This window comes from Solanum tuberosum, unplaced genomic scaffold (assembly GCF_000226075.1).
Source record: "Solanum tuberosum cultivar DM 1-3 516 R44 unplaced genomic scaffold, SolTub_3.0 scf00103, whole genome shotgun sequence".
Lineage (NCBI taxonomy): Eukaryota > Viridiplantae > Streptophyta > Magnoliopsida > Solanales > Solanaceae > Solanum > Solanum tuberosum.
In genome coordinates this window covers 464,481-486,330 of record NW_006239027.1, presented here as the reverse complement: position 1 = coordinate 486,330, position 21,850 = coordinate 464,481, and the positions used below count along the sequence as shown (strand labels likewise).

Genomic DNA, 21,850 nt, shown 5'->3' with positions numbered 1-21,850 from the left:
GGGTGGCGTGGGGGTGGGGTAGGGGAAGAGATAATCTTTTTTTTTCTTTATCAAATTCTTTTACGTATCTGTTTTGTAGTTTGACTAATTTAAATGTGTGTGGAAAGATTCATTTTGTATGGGATGATAACTTGAGAGATCTTTGTACTTGGTCTGATTTGTTATCTTGATATTTATACTTCATGAGGTTTTATTCAGATAACTCAACTTGATTAAAACAAGTATTTTAAACACTTTTTACTACGTTGTCCCCTAATCACGCTTATATGGACAAACGATCAATATCCACATCAGATAAGAGTCGTCACATAACTTTTTTTATAATTACAAATATTATGTTTATTGACATTTCGTATACTAGTGAACACATAAATTTTGTCCAACGATTAGATGTGTTTAAAGTGTTTATTCTAATCGAAATGAAGTGTTTGATATGAAATTTGGTGAAGTACATGAATTGGGATACAAATTATATTCACACCATTTGAATATTGAAAAATGGAAAAATAAAAATAGAGAGTATTTATTTGGAAAAATAATAATAAGAATGGGATTTTTCATCCATCCTAGTCAACTTTTCATTTTTTCCCTATGTACTGAAAAAGATAAATGCAAAACTCCATAATGAAAATGAGAATGTATTAAATTAGAAAAAAATAATTAATTGGATTTTTCATGTTATTATCAATCAGAGTCGACTTTTTTTTTTCCAACTATACAGAGAATAAAGATAAATGCAAAATGCCATAAAGAAACTTGAAAAAAAATGTAGTAAGTAAATCTACATGACTTTATCAAATAATTAGCCTTTTGATTTGATTTATCATCCTATGTAAAAATAATATTATTATATTTTAGTTATTTTCTTATATTTTTGAATTTATGAATTTTAAATTTTAAATTTTAAATTTTTTTTTAAGCATATGATATATGGAGTTTTATTAGAGGAGGCAAGTGGGAATGGAAGTTGAAAGTAACAAATCAGAGAGGCATAACTATTTTTTAATTTTGTCCCCACTATTTTGAATTTTTCTTTTTACAATAATGTTTCATTAGAATTTATTAAAGAAATAAATATGTTCACCTTATACACGTGTCCCCTTGACATGTTTATTTTTGTCTTTGGACCCCTAGCTACTTGTAACATGAAAATTGTTATCGCGGGATAATTGGGATTCTTTCGCTATTAATCGAAAGTTTTTAAATTTATGTTACGAAAATTAAAGATTGTGATCAATATTAAATAGTGAAATCTTGATGAATAGTGAGCATCTTAACTAGAGTCATTTTATATAATACTTGAGGAAAGTTGAATGACGTTTTGTGATAGTTAAACAAAGTTTAGTGGTGTTTTTACAAAAAAAATTAGTTTAGTGATTTTATGTAAACAACATTTTAACGAGAAAATAAAAGTTCAGTGAATTACAAACATGAAATTATTTTGTATGACTTAAAATGATTTAATATTCCAAATTAAAACTAAAACGTGCTTCTTATAGTTACTATACTAAAGCTTCATGATTAATTTCATCCGACTTGTTAACATCAATTCGACTAACTTACTCATCATAATTATTTATCTATTGAGATTATAAAAAAATATTGTGTTTAGACTTTATTTGTTTGTCTTTTTATTATCAAATAATAGTTCACCTTACCGACATGAGTTTGCAGCGTAGTGAAATGACTGTTTCAACCTTAATAAGAGGCTTTGGGTTCAAGCTTTGAATATAAAAGAAAATTATGTTGCGAGAGTCACCCCCAAATGAAGCCCTACAATGTGTGATCCGAATTTAATCGAAACACCAACACAAACTCCAAACATCGAATGGAAAACCAAAGAAACAATATATATAGTATATGGATGTTTTTTACCCATATGATGTTATAGTTTTATATATAGTACAATTTTAGCATTTTCTTCTTGGATTTAACTAATTTAAGTGCTTAATGTAACGTTCATCTAACTTTTTTCAATTAATTTAGATTCATCAGATTTATATGTTACAAAATTTGGTGACACTCAATCAAAGGGATATTGATTTGAGTATATATTATACGCCACTATCTCAACATGAAAATGAAATTGGAATGTGTAGTCCATTTTGATGTATATATGTGTCGTGTTGTGGTGGATTTACTCATTTCACTTCAAGTTGTCTCATTTTTTATTTTTACGGTGTTCAATATTTATATTAAGGCTCGATTAATATGAATTTTCACAACATATCTAGAATTCGATCCGGATATGATTAGAAAGAAGGAATCCTATTCCTCCCATCTCAATCCTCGGTGCAACGGTGTTATAGTTACCTTAGGCGAAGGGTGATTCGGTGCACATCCTTCTCTAGAAAATTATATGGTGTACAGAAGTTAAATGTTAATTAATATGAGTGTATATTTAATTTTGCACACTCTTATCACAGCTAGAAAAAAAAATTATACACACTTCGCCAAATTCCTGGCTCCGCCACTACCTCGGTGGTGCCTCTTCTAATTTCCATTGTCTTGCTTTTGTTTCTCGCGATGTTTGATATTTGTATTTGGGAACGAATAATCTGAATTTATGTTATGTAACGCTTATTAAGGAAGAAACACTCTTAGTCGTGATTTTTTTTAATACCTAAAGTTTGAATTCGAGATTTCTAATTTATTCATTCCAGCTCAATCTTTGTTGGTCTCTCTTCTTTCCGTTGTCTTCTTTTATTTTTTGCAGTATTTGATATTTCTATTAGGGTCTAATTAATTTAAAGTTACGCCATGTAAAGCTTACTAAATAATAAACATTTTTTTATTAAGAATTTTTTCATATTTAGAGTCCGAATCTGAGATGATTTTTGATTTAAAACATCATAATCTTTGGTGATGTTTCTTTCTTTCCCTTGTGTTTTCACTTTACTATGCTTGTAGTCAGAGAAAACTTGATCAAATTGTAGAAAGATTCATGCATTGATTTGAAAGGCATTTCAACTCAAGAAATTAAAGTTCAAAGTTTATGAAATTCAATTTATAATTCATAGGCTAGGAGAAAAAAGAAAAAAAAAAGTACTCGTTTGATTGCTGATTAGGAAGAGATTTATGCACAATAAATATGGTACTGTTTTGATTACTATCTTATAACCCCACATTTATATATTATTTTATATAAAAAAATAAAATAATTATGCATAACTAATTTCTGCATTACTTTAACTCTTTATCGACCAGTAAAAATATCCTTTTAAGTGCACAAGTGAACTATAATAAGAGGAAAAAGAGTCTTAAAATATAAGCAAATATATGACATGATATTTTATCTTTAAATTTATTTGTTGGTCAATTCAGGTGCACCTAAGTTGACTTGCACATCATCATTATAAAATATATTTTATTTTTGCTTCTTTTTAAATATTTGACTAGAAATTACATATTAATATGTTATTCTATACTTATGAATTTGGTGAATTAGAATTTTGTTTTGTGCATTTATTACCAGCTATTTAAATTGATTTTGCTTACATTTTTTCAAGTTTATTCAACTTAATAATTAATTATCTACAATTGCTTACATATAAAACTATAATCTTAAAAGTTATTTTATTTTTAAAAACGTTAAAAGTTAAAAGTTCATGGGGTTCACTCGTTGTGCCTTGTAAACGGATTTTTTTAATAATTAGGGTCAAGTCTAAAGTGTCATCGACAGGTTTACATAAATCTAGTAGATTTTGTCTAGATCATGTGTATGAATTAAAAAGATGAACTCAATTATTATTATTATATATTAATCTGAGATCGTTTTAATAATTTATAAATTTCAAATTCTGAATCTGCTTCTCGATAAGTCTCTACTTTTAACTAGTTTGTACCACATGTCCATGCTATTTTTTGCCTTTTGGCCTTGCAAATACACACACGTGTGTAGTATCTTTGAATACAAGCAAGAAGTCTCTTTTTAGAAATGGCATAAACGCACGCTTGAGGGCTCCTTCTGTATTACGTGGCCTCTATTGACTTGACACATTTCGTAAAAAATAATATTATGGATAGTATAAAAAAGAAGTAGCAATAGAAAAGTTTGATTTACGAAAATGGATGAATAATTAAAACATGGTCTATTTTTAGTATAAAAATCAGGTAAAATGAAACGATTAAAGTATAATATAAGCTCGAAAACGTCAATTTTTTTATAGGTCAGCGCCTAAAGTTTACATAAACTATATCATGTTTGGTATTTTTTTATTATAGCAAACAATGCAGGCTCATTGCACGCCCAATTTCAAGTGCATCATTGTTATGACAATAACAAAACATAACAATTTTTTTTATGTTGTGTCCCTTTCCAAATCTTATTTTCCAATGTTGATTTAATTAAAACAAAACCTTCACACAATACGAATATGATGTATCGCATGTTCGAGTCTTAAAAATGAAAAAATCTACATAGAGAGAGCTTCTTTTTTTAGTGACTTCTTACCTGATACGAATATGAATTAGTTGGGACATCTAAACGAGTACATCATGATCAGTAAGAAACCAAAAAATAAATAGTACTAGTATTGTATATCTAAAAAAGACAACTTGGTGCATGAACCATTTCACGTTCACGCAAGACTCGAAAAAGGGTTGCATCAGCCTACCTTGATACAAGCATTCATCATTAATTCCACGACACGACATAGGTTTTCTATTTGTGATTTTCATTAATTTTGAAGATGACCACTACATAAAAAATTATCTTTAGCAGCAAATATTTAATAATAACAGCTTAATTACCGCTAAATATGTTCTTTTAGTAACAATCAACACTTTTTGTAAATGTCCCTAAAATCTATACCGACATAATTAGATCCAATAACAAGTAACTAATATCGATAAAGACTTTAACACTCTTTATCAATATATATATTTATTACCATCAAAAGTTATTTTTGCTATATTAAGTAGGCATATGTCAATTAAGGTTATTTATGAAATAAGTTGGCATCCACTTGCTGGTATGGTGGATATAATAATAATAATAATAAGTACTCTATATATTAAAATTCACAATATGTATATGTTAGTGGGTTTTTCATTTAAAGTTAAGTGAAGTAGTATTGTTTATCACAAGACTCGATGTTATTAACTTTACAATAATTAACAAAAAGGTACATTTATGTCATTTGATAATGATTAATAACACTTATGACAGCTTGCAATTTAATTATATTATCACTGTAACACGTCTATCGTACAAAATATACACAAATTTTATTAGGTCCACAACACCTACCTGTCTCACCATTCTTCTCCCATCACCAAATTATGTAATAATCTTATAACACTACCTGAGACATAAAATAAATGAACAGTATTTGTCCATAGAAACCTCAAGAATTTGCCTATGAGGTGGGGGCGGAATTACAGTTCTGCTTACGGGATAATTTAGTTGCAGTTTGGTCTAGACTTTATACTTGTGTTAAAAAGTTTACTTAATTTATAATTGAATAACCAAATGAGCTACTTTTTCTAGAATTTAAAATTTATAGACTCATCATTTCGTCATATGAAAATTGAATTTAAATTGATCAAGTGGTTATTGCTTAAGAAGCTTGGTAGTTCAAACTTTAGAAAATTACTTCAGACATATACATGCAAGCCAAACTTTAGGTAAAAAAAAATGTCAAAATTTTGTTGTTAAAATTCAAATGTAAAGTACCCCAATAGTGTGACCTAGCGGTCAATGAAGTGGTTGACAATTCTGAGGTCTCGGGTTTAATATTCAGTGGAGACAAAAAATACTAGGTGATTCTTCTCATCTGTCCTAGCCTGGGTGGACAAAGTTACCTGGTACCTGTTGCTGGTGGAAAATGGTAGGTATTCCGTGGAATTAGTCGGAACACCACGGTCATAAAAAAAATCAGACGTAAGCTTTTACAACTTTGATCGCATATGCCTAAAGTTGAGTCAATAACTAAACTTGCAAATTTATATACACTGCCGCTATGACTTAAATGGTGATCCTAAAATCAACTACCGTTATGACTTAAATGGTGATCCCAAAATCGACTACTTGTATAGATATTGGGCCTTTTTGAGTCCTAAATCCTAATTTATTAGGTTATTTAGACATGATTTGATACATGGGCTAATCATATCAAATTAATGGGCCAACCAAAAAAACCCAAAGCCCATAAAACACCCCTATCTAAAAGAGTAACCTTTTAATCAAGAACACAAACAAACAAGAATCTATTTTTTTTTCCACCATGAATGTCCTCAAACTTCATTACCATAGCAAATTCTCTTCAATTTCTGGGAATTTATCACCCCATTCATCTTTTTTAGCACCCCATTTCATCTTTTTGCCTACCCACAAACCAAAAATTCTGCCTTTAGTTCTTAATTGTTCTCTTGACAGCTTTAAGCCAAGTAATGTGAAAGGTTCAACTGTAAAAACCCAAATTTGGAGTGATAAAGAAGAGGAAAATTCAGAGGAGTATGAGTACTTAGCTCCAGATGGGGTTGTTTATAAGAGGACTTTGAGACTAGTAGAGGGTGCTATGTTTGCTGCTGTTTCAGGATTGGCTTATCTCTTGAGCAATTCTCTTGCTATTGAGGTACTTATGGTTCTTGGAATTTTGAAATTTGTGGGTTTTTTTGTTGTTAATTTGATGTAGTTTATGAAGTACCATTGAATTTGGTGCAGCAAGGGAAGTCCATCATGTAATGTAGTACTTGAATAATACAGTAATGTATGTTACTAGTGACTAGTGAGAGTGGAACTAATCAAGGTGAAGAACTGTTTGATTAAAGTAATGTGGACTTAATTATGGTGAAAAGTTGTTTGATAGGAAAAAATGGTAGCTTTGATATCAATAGGGTCATGAATTAGGTGTGCCTTCTGCCTGAGGTGGATCCAAAATTTGAAGTTTATGTGTTTCGATGGCAACCTCTAAGTTAATATATATAATAATATCTGGGTTCACAGTCGAATTTTTATATATATTTGATTGAATTCTTAATCCTGATATGTATGCTACTAGTGAGAGTGGAAAAAATGGTAGCTTTGTTATCGATAGGTTCATGTATTAGGTATGTCTACTGCCAAAGGTGGATCAAGAATTTGAAGTTTATGGGTTCTTACAAAAACCTCTCTCTATATATATAATAATTGGGTTCACAGTCGAATATCTATAGATATTTAGTAGAATGCTTAATACATATACAAGACTTAGGCAAAAGCTACTCGGTTCACGTAAGTTAGCTCCACTCCTGTCTGCTGCCAACATCCAAGCTTATGTGACTTGATTAGTCGAGCTTTTTTGTGTGTGTGATAAAGGTGTAAACAGTCGAGCTTCTATTTCTTAACTGTTTCAAAAGTTTTAAATCTTTTACTATCTATGCTTGGCTCTGTTGGTGGTTGTGAGGAATTTGTGGTACTGGAGGAAAAGAACCAGCCAATTTAGGTTGTGCATTCTGTGTTTTTGTTGGTAATCCAACTTTAGTATATGACTTCGTTTGATGTTAAGTGACATTAACTCAGACCTGTTGCATCATAGTTTTAGTTTGTATCCAGTTACCAGTTTGTATGAACTTGTCTTGTATTATCCGTCATTTCTTGCTGTTGGTTTTGATCTCCTAAAGGAAATTTGGCTTTACGTGTAGCACAGAATTACTTCGGCTGTTTCTTCGCATTGCCAATTGTTGTATCCTCAATGAGATGGGGTGTCGCAGCTGGCAGGAAAACCATGGTTTGTCCTCTCCATGTGTCTATTAGATTGGACATTCACTTATTCCTGGAAGCTTGTTCATCTATATTCTCTAACGATATTTATCTCATCGTGTTAGGTGGCAACTGTTGTACTCTTGTTTGTCTTGTCTGGTCCAGTGAAGGCATTAAATTATATGGTGAGTGATGTCTTATAAACCATAAAAGATGTATATTATAGGCTAGTGAATGCCAAATTTTGTCATTGCTTTCTTTTGTTGCTTATTATATTTGTTGGCCATTCTTGTGCTCCAATACTTAATGTTCACAAAAGTATTATTCGTATTTCCACCAACAAAAAAAAAGTTCTATTCATATTTCTGTGATCTTTCTTACTAAATTAGCTACACTTCTTCTCTCCTGAATCAGCTAATGCATGGTTTACTTGGCTTCACAATGGGTTCCTTATGGAGGTATGTTGTTAGTTTGTTATGTCTCTTCATATCTGAATGCTTATTCGTCAAGTCTTTGCAATGGAATCCGTTTTGACTGGAAGTCTTGCAACGGCTATACGCCTTGTTGCAACCCCTCAGTGGAACACACAACCTCCTTTCCCCCTCCCCAAAAAAAGGAACAGAATAGGTAACAAATAAAGGGACAAACATTAAGCAGTAGTGTTCCGCAATATATATTCACTGATCCCATTCTCTGTTCTGAACCCTTCCCTCTTTCAACCCCAGATCCCCCAAATAAATGGAAAAAAATATGCAGACGGGATACTTTTCCCTACAACAGAAATTTGCAGTTGCTGCTCCATTTTACATCCAAAAAGTACCTGAAGGAGTTGTAGCCTTGTAGGTCGATTGCTTTGTCATATGCACAAATGATCAATAGTGTAGGGACCTCTGTGTTGAGATGTCTGGGGTTCACTATATACAAAGTTATCCGCTATATTGTTCATCCTTCACTTGAAATGTTGCTGCTGTCTGATATTTCAATGATTGCTTGCTCTTCTATTTCTCGCCAGGTTGAGAACAAGTTGGGGCACCTCAATCTTGTTGTGTGCTCTTGTATGTTCTCTCCCTCCACTGTTTTCCCTCTTTGAGAGTGTTGTAATAAATCACAGACAATTTCAACTAGAAACATATATTTTGATTTGCAGGCTCGGGCTGTGGGTGCTCTCGGATACGTTATATTATCCTCATTTTTAATAGGAGAAAACATCCTTGCTCTGGTAATAGATAACTTCAATGATCTTCTTTTACAATTGCTCAGCTATTCTTTACAAATGACATGATCACTCATGTGTTGATTGTTTGCCTGTAGATCACGATAAACATTCATGCTTCTCTCTCGTACATCCTCACATCCTTAGGCAGTCCGATAGTTCCATCTATGAATTTTATATACACCTTATTCGGGACTCTGGTACGTGTGATTTCTTCTTATCTATTCATTTTATTTTTTTTGATTTCTTATCTATTCAATTTGAACAGTAGAAAGCTAATGTTTTCTTCGTTTTACATTTCTGCTTCCTAAACTTGCAGCTTTTGATAAACTGTGCGTTCTTCGTGTCCTTGCTGCATCTTCTCTATGCCATTTTTCTTACCAAATTTGGCATGAAAGCTAATTTGAGACTGCCAAGGTGGTTAGCCATAGCAATTTAAACATGCTAAAGGGTGCACTCTCATTCAAGACGCAGTAGAAATGGGACTTTACTCAGATACTAAACCACGGCGTTGGTTAATACAAAGTTATTTTGATCATTATTTATTCAAGATTGTTGATTTGAATCGACATCAGCTTCATATATCTATTGTTCAAAGCAATACAAAGTCAGCAACAAAATTTAGTTGTCCAGTTTACTTGTACATGTATTTGTAATGCATATTGGCCAGTATCTAATGCACTGAAAACTCCCATCTGATCTGATGGAATATAGTAATATTTTTGTGTATATCTGTTTCCCAAACCTTCCTCGTGGTTTACGATATTATGTTTATCTTCCTTTTTAGTTATTTCAGTAAAAAAAGAAATAAACAGAGGGAGGAAGAGAAAGAAATATATACTCCTTCCAAGTACAAAAATCTAAATCAATTCAAATACAATAACCAATAATTCTTCAATCCACAACATAAATATTGTTAAAACATGATACCTTTAGCAGGGTCAACTAATCGAAAAATCCTAGACAAGCATCTTAGTCAACTAAAATCGAAATGGAAAATTCACAAAGAAATTCATCTTAGCTACTTGAACTAAACATGAATTTGAAGGCGAGTTCAAACAACGCTCTCAAACCGTGAAAAGTCAAAGAGGCACTCGTTGAACCCCAAACATCCTTCAAGCCAGGTTCAGGAATCGGCTAGGTAAGGAAAGCCAAACTTCAATCCCAGGTAGTTCCGAGGTTGAAAGCTAGAAACAAGAAGATCACAATTGTATCATACACAAACCGAAGGAAAATATAACCTCGAGTTCATCAAGAACGAGGAAAATGTTTAAGGTGTACCAAAAATTAGAGCGCAAAACGGCTCAAGCTTCTTTCCTTGTTATCCTGTCATTTAAAAGTGAAAAGCATTAGGACTGGAAATGTTAATAAAGGAAACTGGATACTGAAAAATGGTTCTTGGATCCTTGTAACAAACTTCAGGTTGATTTTGATTTTATTGAGTAGAATGGGCACTCTACTCTAGATATTGTGCTGAAATCAAATAATATATAGTTGGGCACAGGGTACAATAAGAATCAAGCACAATAATTCTCACCTGAAACAGTATATCCCGAGCGCTGATGTGATTTCATGTATAACAGAAGTTGCAAAATGCAGATAGAGTGATACTGAACAAGATGGGAAGAAATAATAATAATCAGCCAATAATTCATAGGAGTTTAAAAAAGCGACAAGATAAAGACACTTGATCGGAGATCTCTTGATCAAAAGTAGAATATGGAGCAGATGGTATTAAATCATCAGCTCTCATGATTGGCTCATCTATCAATTTATGCTTCTCTTCCTTGATTGACAGAAAAGTATGTTTGCAGATTCAGATAAACTTAAAAAATTTCCAAATATAGCTCAACAAAACAACATATCATATCCATCTGAATCGCTAAAGCAGATGTAATACCTGAGTATGCAGTGTAAGCGAGAAGAACCCAGAACTCATCAACCATAGGAACTCTGCAAGGAAGAGATTCTCATGAGCTTGCAGAAATACAAGAATTCCGGAAAAAAGTGAAACCATACTCTCTAAAAGCTGGTACTACTTAAATTCCTTGAATAAATGAAGCTGGTTTCAACTTACCCATCATTAAGTCTGGCAGTGAGCGCATTTGCAACGGCAAAAGGTAGACAAAGCAGAGACTGCAAACACAAAGTTATATTTCAAAAGCACTGAAACCACAATACTTGAAACATCATCTATTTACTTGTCTTCTTCTTTCAAAAAATTGTTCTCTACCATACTATCTCATTCAATATTCAATGGAGACATCATCAGCTTCAATCAAACAACACGGATTCTCTGGCAAGACCAACTCTGAGGATACAGTTCTCCAACTCATACACTTACGTGGGTCAACTAAGAAACAGAGATGGTTTTACACATTTTTTGTCAGAATGTTCTGAGGGAGCTGAAATTTTAGCCTCTGTATTACCCCACACAACGCATTGAAGCTTCATTGCTTCTCAAAAGAGCATGTTTAACTCTCCCACTGATGGAGTTGATTAAATTTTATGTAAATCTGCAAGTTTCCAGGTGACCACCACATTCAATTGGTTAGTTCCACTACTAGACTTTAACTGCATAATAGCCCTGCAGAACACCCTCAACCTTCCCTATAAACCCCTCCCCAAGGACCTCACATCACTTCTTCCCCTAACTATTCGGCTAATATCACTGCTGCTCCTAATCATTTCTACAAATTGGGATGAAAGATTTCCGAAGCTGAGATTAAGGTGATGGGAGGCATGCTGTTAGGGGTTGAGAGTTGTGTGCGGAAGGTGCATGAATGCAAACTCACGAGGTCTGATTTTTTTCTGGTTTCTTTTTTGTTTTTCAGGTGAGAGAGAGGGCGAGAGTAGCTTAGGTATTTCAAAGACCAAAACGGGGTGATTTAACCGACCAATATTTTAAAACCTGACGTAACAGAATGCAAGACTTCAATGAGAATCGCACCTACACAGCAAATGGGACTAGGTAGACCCAATTGCCAAATCCAAATGCAGTACGTTATAGATTGAAAATGCAAAAAAGTGCAAGTTATTAAGCCTCAATCAATCCAGTTCAACACAAAAATGGTTTCTTATTCTATTATTTTTTCCCCTTAAAAGAGCTTATTGGAATAACTTCCAATGGAGTTAAAAATTCATTACTAGAAAGAGCCACAAGAATGTGTGTGATGGAGGCCAAAATATCTGGGTTTTTTTCACAGAAAAAATCAGAAAAAGCAGCGTACCATGCACATATTTGTTTTCAGACCCTTGGGTTCATCACACAGGTGAGCCAAAATCAACCTTCCCTGCAGACAAAACCTTACTTAGACACAATTTAAGAACTTCAAATAGATTTCAAGCATGGCATTGGTTCAAGTAGCAATAGATGAGATTCAAGAAAGCCCAAAAGATCTGCAACTACTTATTTGTGCATGTATCTTCAGGAAACAACTCATACTCAATAATTGAGATGACATAACATCTAAGAGAGCAGAAAATGTCGGTATACAGAAATTATCAGCTTTCTGGATATCTCATTTTAGAATAGGTTGCACAGCAAGAAATGTAAAAATGCATAAAACCAAGGGCAAGAAGGAGAGCAATTACCACAAGAAATCCGAATGCAAGCCCGGTTCCCACTACCACAAGATGAGGATAGTTCTTCATTAAATTAGATGGAGATAAATAGTCCCTGCATAACAACCAATCCTAAATACCATGATATGGTCTCAAAAATAATTAGTATTCTGAAAGTGAGAAATACCACAGAAGCACTCCTCCCAATAGAACAACAAATGGGTAAAGCTGTCAACAAGAGAAGTGAAATTATTCAGCAATAGACTATAATCACCAAATCACGTATTATAATCTAAGAAACGCACTTACCATGGCCAGCGCCCGCGGCATACTTCCTTTTGTTGCCTGAACAACCTTATGAACATTGTTAATACTGCCAAAAAGAATTGAGGTTACTACTGTTCAACTAGTCTTAAATGTTACATAGCTAGAATCCAGAATCTTTAGATGATGAATATGGAAGAAGTAGTCGATGCTTTCACCAGAAAGGTGAAACGGCGCAGAATAAAGTTTAACAATCCAAAGAGATGCAATACTACAATGCTAATGATGGACATTGCCAAGATTGGTAAAAATGATGCATGTTACCTATTGCTAATAAGCCATTTACCATATTCTAATAAATAAAACACGTCTATTTCAAGTCCATTATCAGAAAGAATTATGGAAGAAAAAGGAAGAGATTCATCGAAGTATGAAAAATTACTCACTTGCAATAGACTGTTGGAATAACAGCAAAAACTACCATCAGCAACAACACGGCTTTATTGGTCGGAATTTCTGAAGTCAGGATAAGAGGAGTAAGAATAATAAGAAACACTAAAATCAACTAGGGAACAGATAAGAAACATAGTCAATATCCATAAATAATATGTATGGATAGGCTCATGGAAGCAACAATCATCTGAAAGCAGGTATAGAGGCACAGAGTTCATAAAGCATAATATAAACTATATAACTACACAAATATCATATCAGATAAAGTACCTCCGATCAATACTCAGCACTTCATAATACATAGAGAGAGAGACAGAGAGGGTTGGGGAGAAACTTAAAAGCTGAAAAACAAAAGGACACTTTATGCAAGCCTCACCGTTCAGAAAAGGAACCCAACTCACGAGAGGCATAGACTTCCCAAACGGCTGAGCCCACCACTCAGACCCTGAAATCATGAATTATCAAGCTGTTAATAGAGAAAACTGGTAGAATGTGCCCAAAACAATAGACTGGGGTAGCCAGGAATGAGGAAGGACATCAGAAGGGATGTCCTATTGGGAAGTTCCCCATGTATCTCAAAAGGAGGTGGGGAAGAGAGAAAAACCAAGCTTACCCACTAAAGCTGTAAAGAAATGGCTGAGATATATCAACATGAGACCCTCTGTTGGTCCATTTACTACCGGAAGAACTAGTGTGTTGGTGAAATAGCTGCAAAAGGGAGCAACATCCAAAAACAAGATTTAATCAAGATACTAAAAAAACACATAAAAACTAGGATGAGACATTGATCCAGATATCTATCTCATAAAGTTTTTTTGCCTGGACCAAGAAATCAGTTGTTTCCAGCTTTGAAACTCGGGAGCAAATGGACTCTCCCTCTACCCTTATCCACTTAAATACAAGACTTGGTTAACCAGCTAGCATTCTAACTTGTGAGGTGCGCCTAGCCACCAACCACATATCCCGTGTTGTATTACCTTCGCCATTGCACCAAAATCCCAGGGCAATTCTCTCCTATATAGTTTAATCAAATTATCTTCTAAATCCATGTATCTTGTAGAGGTGTTGAGTTCATTACTATTCAAATAGCTATTGCAACTGATGCACGGTATTTGATTTATATTTCAGCTTACTAATCCACCCTTCTAATATTTTAAGCCAATATATCCAAAAACTAAATATACTGATAAACACCTACCTTTCCCAAGTAGCGAAGTAGAAAGGAACAGCTGATATAACCCAGAACCAGAAAGCATCCCGTCCACACATAGCAGAACTCCCAAAAGCCAAGGCTTCGAACTGTTCATATTAAACACAAAATCTGTAAGTCACAAGTCTTTTCAGGGAAAGAAAAAGGATAATTGAAAACAGGACATACTGCACATGCAAGCGCATCACACCCTGCAAATTGTAAAAGCCAAGACATCTGATTAGAATCATAGCAAGAAATTTAATCAGAATCACGGCAGTTCGCACACGCGCAACTTAGAGAGAGAATAACATAAAAATATATAAATGAATAAGGAGAGGAACAATCACCATGATCAAAAAGCTCTCCTAGTGGACTAGAGGAATTTGTTCGTCTTGCTTGTTTTCCATCAACAGCATCAAAAGTCTACATCCATTAAGAGTCCAAGCAAACAATACAATCAAAAAGGAACTCCAACAGAAGAAAAAACCAATAGATCTCATTACTAAAGCCATTCCAAAGAAGGATTATGAAATGTACAGTTTTATGAAATAGCTTTTACTACCAAAGGGCAGCACCAAAGATGAATCTAAAGTCAGAGATAACAATATTTTGGTCCATCCAGCAGTTCCCCAATACTATGCACAAACTTAATAAGATACTTTCACAAACTTTTAAATGAAGACGGGGAAGGAGACATTGTGTTGGGTGATTTGGCGCACTCTGAAAGACTTCGAGATTTTGGGTACTGTAGGTGCTTTAGGATCGAGGAGGTTATACGGGCTATTAGTAGGATGAGCAGGGGAAAAGCGACCGGTCCCGATGAGATCCCGGTGGAGTTTTGGAAGAGCACGGACAAGGCAAGCATAGAGTGGTTAACCGGGTTGTTTAATGTTATTCTTAAGACAGCAAAGATGCCTGATGAATGGAGATGGAGTACAATGGTTCCGTTGTATAAAAACAAGGGTGATATCCAAAACTGTAACAACTATAGGGGTATCAAATTGCTAAGCCATACTATGAAGATTTGGGAGAGAGTGGTGGAGATGAGGGTGAGAAGAGGGGTGTCCATCTCTGAGAATCAGTTTGGATTCATGCCGGGACGATCGACTACCGAAGCCATCCATCTGATGCGAAGACTGGTAGAAAAATATAGAGAAAGGAAGAGAGACCTTCATATGGTGTTTATTGACCTTGAAAAGGCATATGACAAGGTGCCAAGGAATGTCCTCTGGAGGTGCTTGGAGGCTAAAGGTGTCCCGATGATTTATATTAGGGCGATAAAGGACATGTACGGTGGAGCCAAGACTCGGGTTAGAACGGTTGGAGGAGACTCGGAACATTTCCCAGTTGAGATGGGGTTGCACCAGGGATCAGTCCTTAGCCCTTTTCTATTTGCTTTGGTGATGGATGAGTTGACGCGGTCCATTCAGGAGAATGTCCCATGGTGTATGTTATTTGCGGATGACATAGTACTGATTGATGAGACGCGGGACAGAGTTAATGCGAGGTTGGAGGTGTGGAGACAAACGCTGGAGTCCAAAGGGTTCAGGTTGAGTAGGACCAAAACAGAATATTTGGGGTGCAAATTCAGTGATGCATTGGATGAGGCAGATGTGGATGTGAGACTTGCCACACAGATCATTCCTAAGAAAGAAAGTTTTAAGTATCTTGGGTCTGTAATCCAAGAAAGTGGTGACATCGACGATGATGTCACACATCGCATTGGGGCTGCTTGGATGAAATGGAGGCTTGCCTCTGGAGTCTTGTGTGATAAGAAAATCCCGCCTAAACTTAAAGGTAAGTTCTACAGAGTGGTAGTTAGACCGTCCTTGTTGTATGGAGCGGAGTGTTGGCCAGTCAAGAACTCACATGTTCAGAAAATGCATGTTGCGGAGATGAGGATGTTGAGATGGATGTGTGGGCACACTAGGAGCGATAAGATTAGGAATGAGGTTATCCGGGAGAAGGTGGGAGTGGCCTCTGTGGTGGACAAGCTGAGGGAAGCGAGACTGAGATGGTTTGGACATGTGAAGAGACGGGGCGCAGACGCCCCAGTGAGGAGGTGCGAGGGGCTGGTAGTAGAGGGTACGCGGAGGGGTAGAGGTAGGCCCAAGAAGTATTGGGGAGAGGTGATTAGACAGGACTTGGCCCAGCTACACATTACCGAGGACATGACTCTAGATAGGAAGGAGTGGAGGTCACGTATTAAGGTTGAAGGCTAGTAGGGTTAGCGTGTTGTCTTTCCTGGCGAGGGTATGGGTTGTTAGCGTTTGTAGTAGTCTTAGCCTTACACTTGTAGTTCTTGTCTGTGATTCCTATAGCCTTATGTTGTTTACTGCGTTTCACTTCTCACATTATTTTCTTGATGTATTGCCCCCTTTGTTGATTATGCACTATTTTTCTTATTGGATGTTATGCTTTATATAATTCTTTTCCTTTACTTGGCTTGGTTACACTTGAGCTGAGGGTCTTCCGGAAACAGCCTCTCTACCTCCACGAGGTAGTGGTAAGGTCTGCGTACACTTTACCCTCCCCAGACCCCACCTAGTGAGATTTCACTGGGTATGTTGTTGTTTGTTGTTGTTTGCTCTGAGATAAGATCAATGTTGCATAGTTCAAAGGCCATACTATATGCAAAAATAAGGGTAACCTAAATAATAACTCGTGCTATAGAACAAGCTTGTATCTTATATTTGTTACCTTTTCTTCATAAAAAAATTCTCAAGCCAAACTCAAAGGGCAACTCCCCTATTAGATAACGAAACTTTTGACTTTAAAATGCCAGGAACAAGATGTGAACCCTGTTTCCAGTGAAATACCAGTCGTACGAAATGAAATGTCCTATCAATTAGAAATCTGTGGATATTCATTTGAAAGTTTGCCTCTTGTAATTACTGTTCCATTTATAGAATTTAATGTGATCTCAGTTCAATTTTATCATTTCCCTATTAACTTTTTACACAGCAGAACAGAATTAATACAATATGGTTCATGTTTTCTCAAAGTTGAACCAATTAATTCAATCTTGAACATACTTACAAGGCCTAAACTTATCAGAGTTCTTTCACAGATGTGCATTAGGGATTGGGACTTTCAAGATCTCAGATTTTTTAAGACAGTAGCACAAAGGAGGCTGGCAAAACAAAAGATCACAGAGTGCAGACTTGATTTCTATTTCTACGTCAGTTGCAACGAAAATTACTTATATTCTGACGAGAACTAAACATAATGGGACAGGCCTTTGTGGTCATCAGAATTCATCTGCAAAGATCTATATTGAATTCTAATACCTAATTTTCAGGCCTCATGATGATAGAACTGCTTAGTAGTTAACATTACATCAGGAGCATCGACTCTTTTATTTTCAATATTTACCTAGGTTTGATGTCTAAACATTCAAAGAATACCAAAAGTGAATACTCTCATCAGTGCATCAAAAGTGAATACTCTCATCAGTGCATCAAAAGCGAATACTCTCATCAGTGCATCAAAGTCGAATACTCTCAGAGACCTCTAACAACTACAAACCACACACAATGACAGTTATGCAGAGAAACCATATGCCTCAACTCCAATGTTTCCCTTTTTTGTGTGTGTGTGTGATTAAAGGTAAAATTCCTATGTTACATGGATCCTTATTTACCTTGTTGTAACTATATCGAATGACTGTGACATGGGTAGGCTATGATTCTTCAAAATAACAGGAAAACTAACATAAAATGTTATACCCATGCCAAATACTTCAACATACCAATATAGGATAAATGTGCATTCCAGAGTCATGTAACATAGTCAAAATCACATGACATAAAGATTAAAATTGTCCCTCAAATGCTACTACAAATAACCACTGGAAAAAATACACTCATAAAAGAGCATTCTATATGTGGTAATGAAACAAGTGATCCTCAGATACAAGTTTATCTAAAGTGTCGCTTCTAGACCAACACAGGATGTGGTAATTGGATCATGCACATACCGAGGCAAAAACAATGGAAAACTAAAAGATTGGACCGTGCCCTCAAAAACTTACTTGTAACAGCCTATGTTTCCCACCCATCCAAAGTCAAAAAGGTTGAAAAGTACACCTAATGACACCCGTTATCCTCTATGTTCACCCATTTAAAATACACTAAAACACAATTCTACATACAAATTAAACATGGAACTCAAAGAGTACATACCTGATTAAAATAATCATGACTGTGAAACACATATCGACTATCAAAACATTATGCTACAAGAACAAATTGAGAAGATTAGGATGGTGGCTAAGACAGGCAAACCTGATAAAGGAAGAGAAGCAATCCATGCGCAAAATTAACCCATCTTGGAGGAGGTGAATCCAACAGTGGAGAATAAATCTGGGGAGAAGATTATCCAGTAAGAGAGAATTAGAATATGCAATTAAAAAACTTTTTAAAAGCAAAACCCCAAACAATTAAATGTTCACTGCATGGATGTGCCTGTGGATTCTCCTGTGAGCACTTAGGATCCCGACATATTTAGTGACAGGGAGTCTATTATGCAGTTAAAGAAAGGGGTGGAGGAGGCAAGTAAGTTCCTTCCTACGGGCAATAGCTTGCTTGCTGATGTGAGGTATAATGTGGTGGGGAAGGAGTAGTATGAAGAGAGAAAAGATGCAGTACTAAAGGTTGAGACAAAAGCAACCTCCTGAAAGGTCGAGAGGGAAGTAAAACACCATTCATGAAGATATAGTAGATTCAACTGAAGGGAGAAACTTCAAAACAAGAAGCAGGAACAACCAAAGCAGAGGCTGAAGAAAATATCCCCTTTCCACTTGGAAAAAGTAACAAAAAACCATCTACTAACAAAAACTTCAATGGATAAGTGTTCTAGAGATACAAAGTCCAACTCACATATCCGAGCAACGCAGATGTGACCAAGAACAAAAATCCAGTAAGTGTAATCTGCAACGGAAGTTATTTATCAGACCTCGCAGAGAATACATTAATGAGAAAAATAACATTGCAACAAAGATCGTAGGTTACAGTGGGACGTACCATATTCGGTCTGGGGAACATATACAGAACATGCACACCAAAAAACAACGGTCAGTTAACTCCGGAAACAGAGAAGGATACAGCATGATAACCAAGCAAAAGCCATTATCAATTAATTGTTAAAACAGGTAACAAATCATGTTAGATTATTTATTCTGGCACCTGATGAGTATACACTCCGTACATGTGTGTGCTTATATATATATGTGTGTATGTAAGTATGTACGATACTGCATCAAAGCCTATTATAATGTCACAGAAGGAAATGGCCTATGCTTTCCCAATACTCCCAAAGTTTCCATAACGAATTGTTCATTTATTTATTATTGTCATTATCATTAACTTCAACATTAAGGAGGCTGTATGAGTGGCAAAAAGTTTGTCTCATTACCAAGATCCTGAAAGCTTTTTTTATTTCCTTTAGATAACCATGATCCTGAAATTTGTTTTATTGACATCACCATTATAGAATACAGCTTTCTGTATATTCATAGAAAACGAGAAAAGAAAGTTCCTTGGATCCATATCCCTCAATCGATTCCACGTGTTCAAGCAATTCACTCTACGAGTGGAAGACTGTTAGACTATCCATAGACAAAACTCATCCTGAAAATTCTTATGTATCTCCACGTCATCGTATATTATAATTCCTAACAGAAAGAGTTTCTTCTTTATCCTCTCTTGCCCCCTGACAGGTCATAAAAGAAACTCTAGTACTCCAATTTGCCAAATGACAGCAAGACTCTGTGAGTTCACTAAAGAAGTAAATGAATTCCATTATACAAGATATATCACTACACAACACAAGAAATTTAAACACCCATAATATGTAGACATGCACAAATTGCCAAGGAAAAAGGAATCATCAGAAAATTCCGAGAAGAACTTACGGCATCCAAAGGGGGAAGAAATTGACGCAGCGACTCCAAAAGGGCTGCAACACATACTTCGCAACATAGGAGTGATCCACCCCACTGTATTTGTACCTATGAAGGGCTTGCACTCCATGAGCCCCTATGTAACCCATCCTTTACCTCCTCTTGCTCCCTCTAAAATCACCTATAAACCAATTGGAATCTGCACAAAAACACTTTAGTTAAAGTCTCTAAAACCAATACCAAAGTTAACAGAAACACAAAATTGATAGAGACTATGACAAGCATAAAAGCGGCAAGCATATGACAAATTTTATAATGCTAAAAAAAAAGTGAACAGAGATAACAAATTTGAACATTCAGTCTGAAAATGAAAGTAGAAACACACATTCTAAGGTTGTAGGATCATGACCAACTTTCACAACCAATACTAGAGTAAACAGAAAAAAAAAATTGATAGGAACTCAAAAAAAATGGGATCTTGAACATTTAATCAGAGAAAAAAAAGTAGAAATATGAAAAGGGTATGCTTGGAACTACAATTTATGACAAATTTTCTTAAAACCAATTCCAGAGGTAAGAGATATAGAACAAATTTAACAGAGCAATCAAAATGGAAATTTGAAAGACAAAGTTAGCAACACAAAAAGGGTATGCTCAAAATAACAAGAACAAATCATAACATTCAAGAGCAGACAAACTAGATGGGTACTATCAAAATAAGATTTTGAACATTAAATCTGTAAATTGAGCCTAAAATACGAAAAGGGTAGGCTCTAAATATGACAAATTATCGATAAACAATTGATGGGAAGCATCAAGATGGATTTTTGAAGATCGAATCTAGGAAACAAAGTAGAAATACCAAAAGGGTGTCTTTATAATGCAAAGATTTGAGAAGAAATAACCATTCTTGAAAGAAAAATTGAAACTTTATAGAGATTCTGCAAAATCTAACTCACCTCTGTGCAAAGAGAACGCAGGGGAGTGATCCTTGGAGAAGCAATGAGCAAAGACAGAAAATTGAAAATTGGATGTGTATTAATTTAAGACATATAATACGGGGAAAAATAAGAACAAATATAAGAAATACATTTATAAAAAAAAATCAAATTAAGCACTAATTGGGACTCATTCACAGATTATTTGGTGACTAAGATTGTTTTTTATCAATAAATATAATTGAGAAAAGGGACAAATATACCTCAAACTATCGTAAATGGTATGTATATACTCTATGTTATACTTTTGGGATATTGGTGTATCTGTCGTCCAAAAACTAGAGCATATTTTATACTAACGGACATACACGTGTCGTAATCTTATTTACGGACCCGACATTTATTAAATATCAAATCGACGGATAAAATTGTGTCACGTAGCCCTATTTAGTCTTCAGTTTTTGGACGACAAAAGCACCAATGTCCCAAAAGTATAACAAAGGGTATCTGCATACCATTTACGATAATTCGAGGGTATATTTGACTTTTTTTTCAATATATTTGAGTGTCATAATTTAAAATCTCATGTTAAAAATAAAACGTTTTACTTGCCACTCTATCATAATTCTGATTGGCGGAA

At 35.0% G+C, this 21,850-nt stretch overlaps 2 protein-coding genes across 2 annotated transcripts; one reads left to right on the top strand and one right to left on the bottom strand.

Annotated features, from left to right (window-relative positions):
• Window positions 1-6,209: 6,209 nt before the first annotated feature.
• On the top strand, window positions 6,210-9,626 carry LOC102602378 (uncharacterized). The gene is made up of 8 exons (XM_006348557.2): window positions 6,210-6,578; window positions 7,632-7,712; window positions 7,810-7,869; window positions 8,099-8,142; window positions 8,697-8,739; window positions 8,832-8,903; window positions 8,996-9,097; window positions 9,217-9,626. Exons 1-8 carry the CDS (start codon window positions 6,228-6,230, stop codon window positions 9,334-9,336), a joined length of 873 nt encoding a protein of 290 aa, XP_006348619.1. The 5' UTR covers window positions 6,210-6,227; the 3' UTR covers window positions 9,337-9,626.
• A 107-nt stretch (window positions 9,627-9,733) lies between these two features.
• LOC102602055 (choline/ethanolaminephosphotransferase 1) lies at window positions 9,734-21,338 on the bottom strand. The gene is made up of 20 exons (XM_015309294.1): window positions 21,232-21,338; window positions 20,285-20,471; window positions 19,395-19,404; window positions 19,251-19,301; window positions 18,657-18,734; window positions 14,718-14,793; window positions 14,557-14,579; window positions 14,377-14,477; window positions 13,792-13,886; window positions 13,555-13,623; window positions 13,172-13,241; window positions 12,771-12,834; window positions 12,649-12,689; window positions 12,492-12,576; window positions 12,128-12,190; window positions 10,975-11,033; window positions 10,798-10,850; window positions 10,435-10,507; window positions 10,179-10,223; window positions 9,734-10,084 (listed from the first exon to the last, which is right to left on the bottom strand). Exons 2-19 carry the CDS (start codon window positions 20,419-20,421, stop codon window positions 10,202-10,204), a joined length of 1,170 nt encoding a protein of 389 aa, XP_015164780.1. The 5' UTR covers window positions 20,422-20,471; window positions 21,232-21,338; the 3' UTR covers window positions 9,734-10,084; window positions 10,179-10,201.
• Window positions 21,339-21,850: the final 512 nt, after the last annotated feature.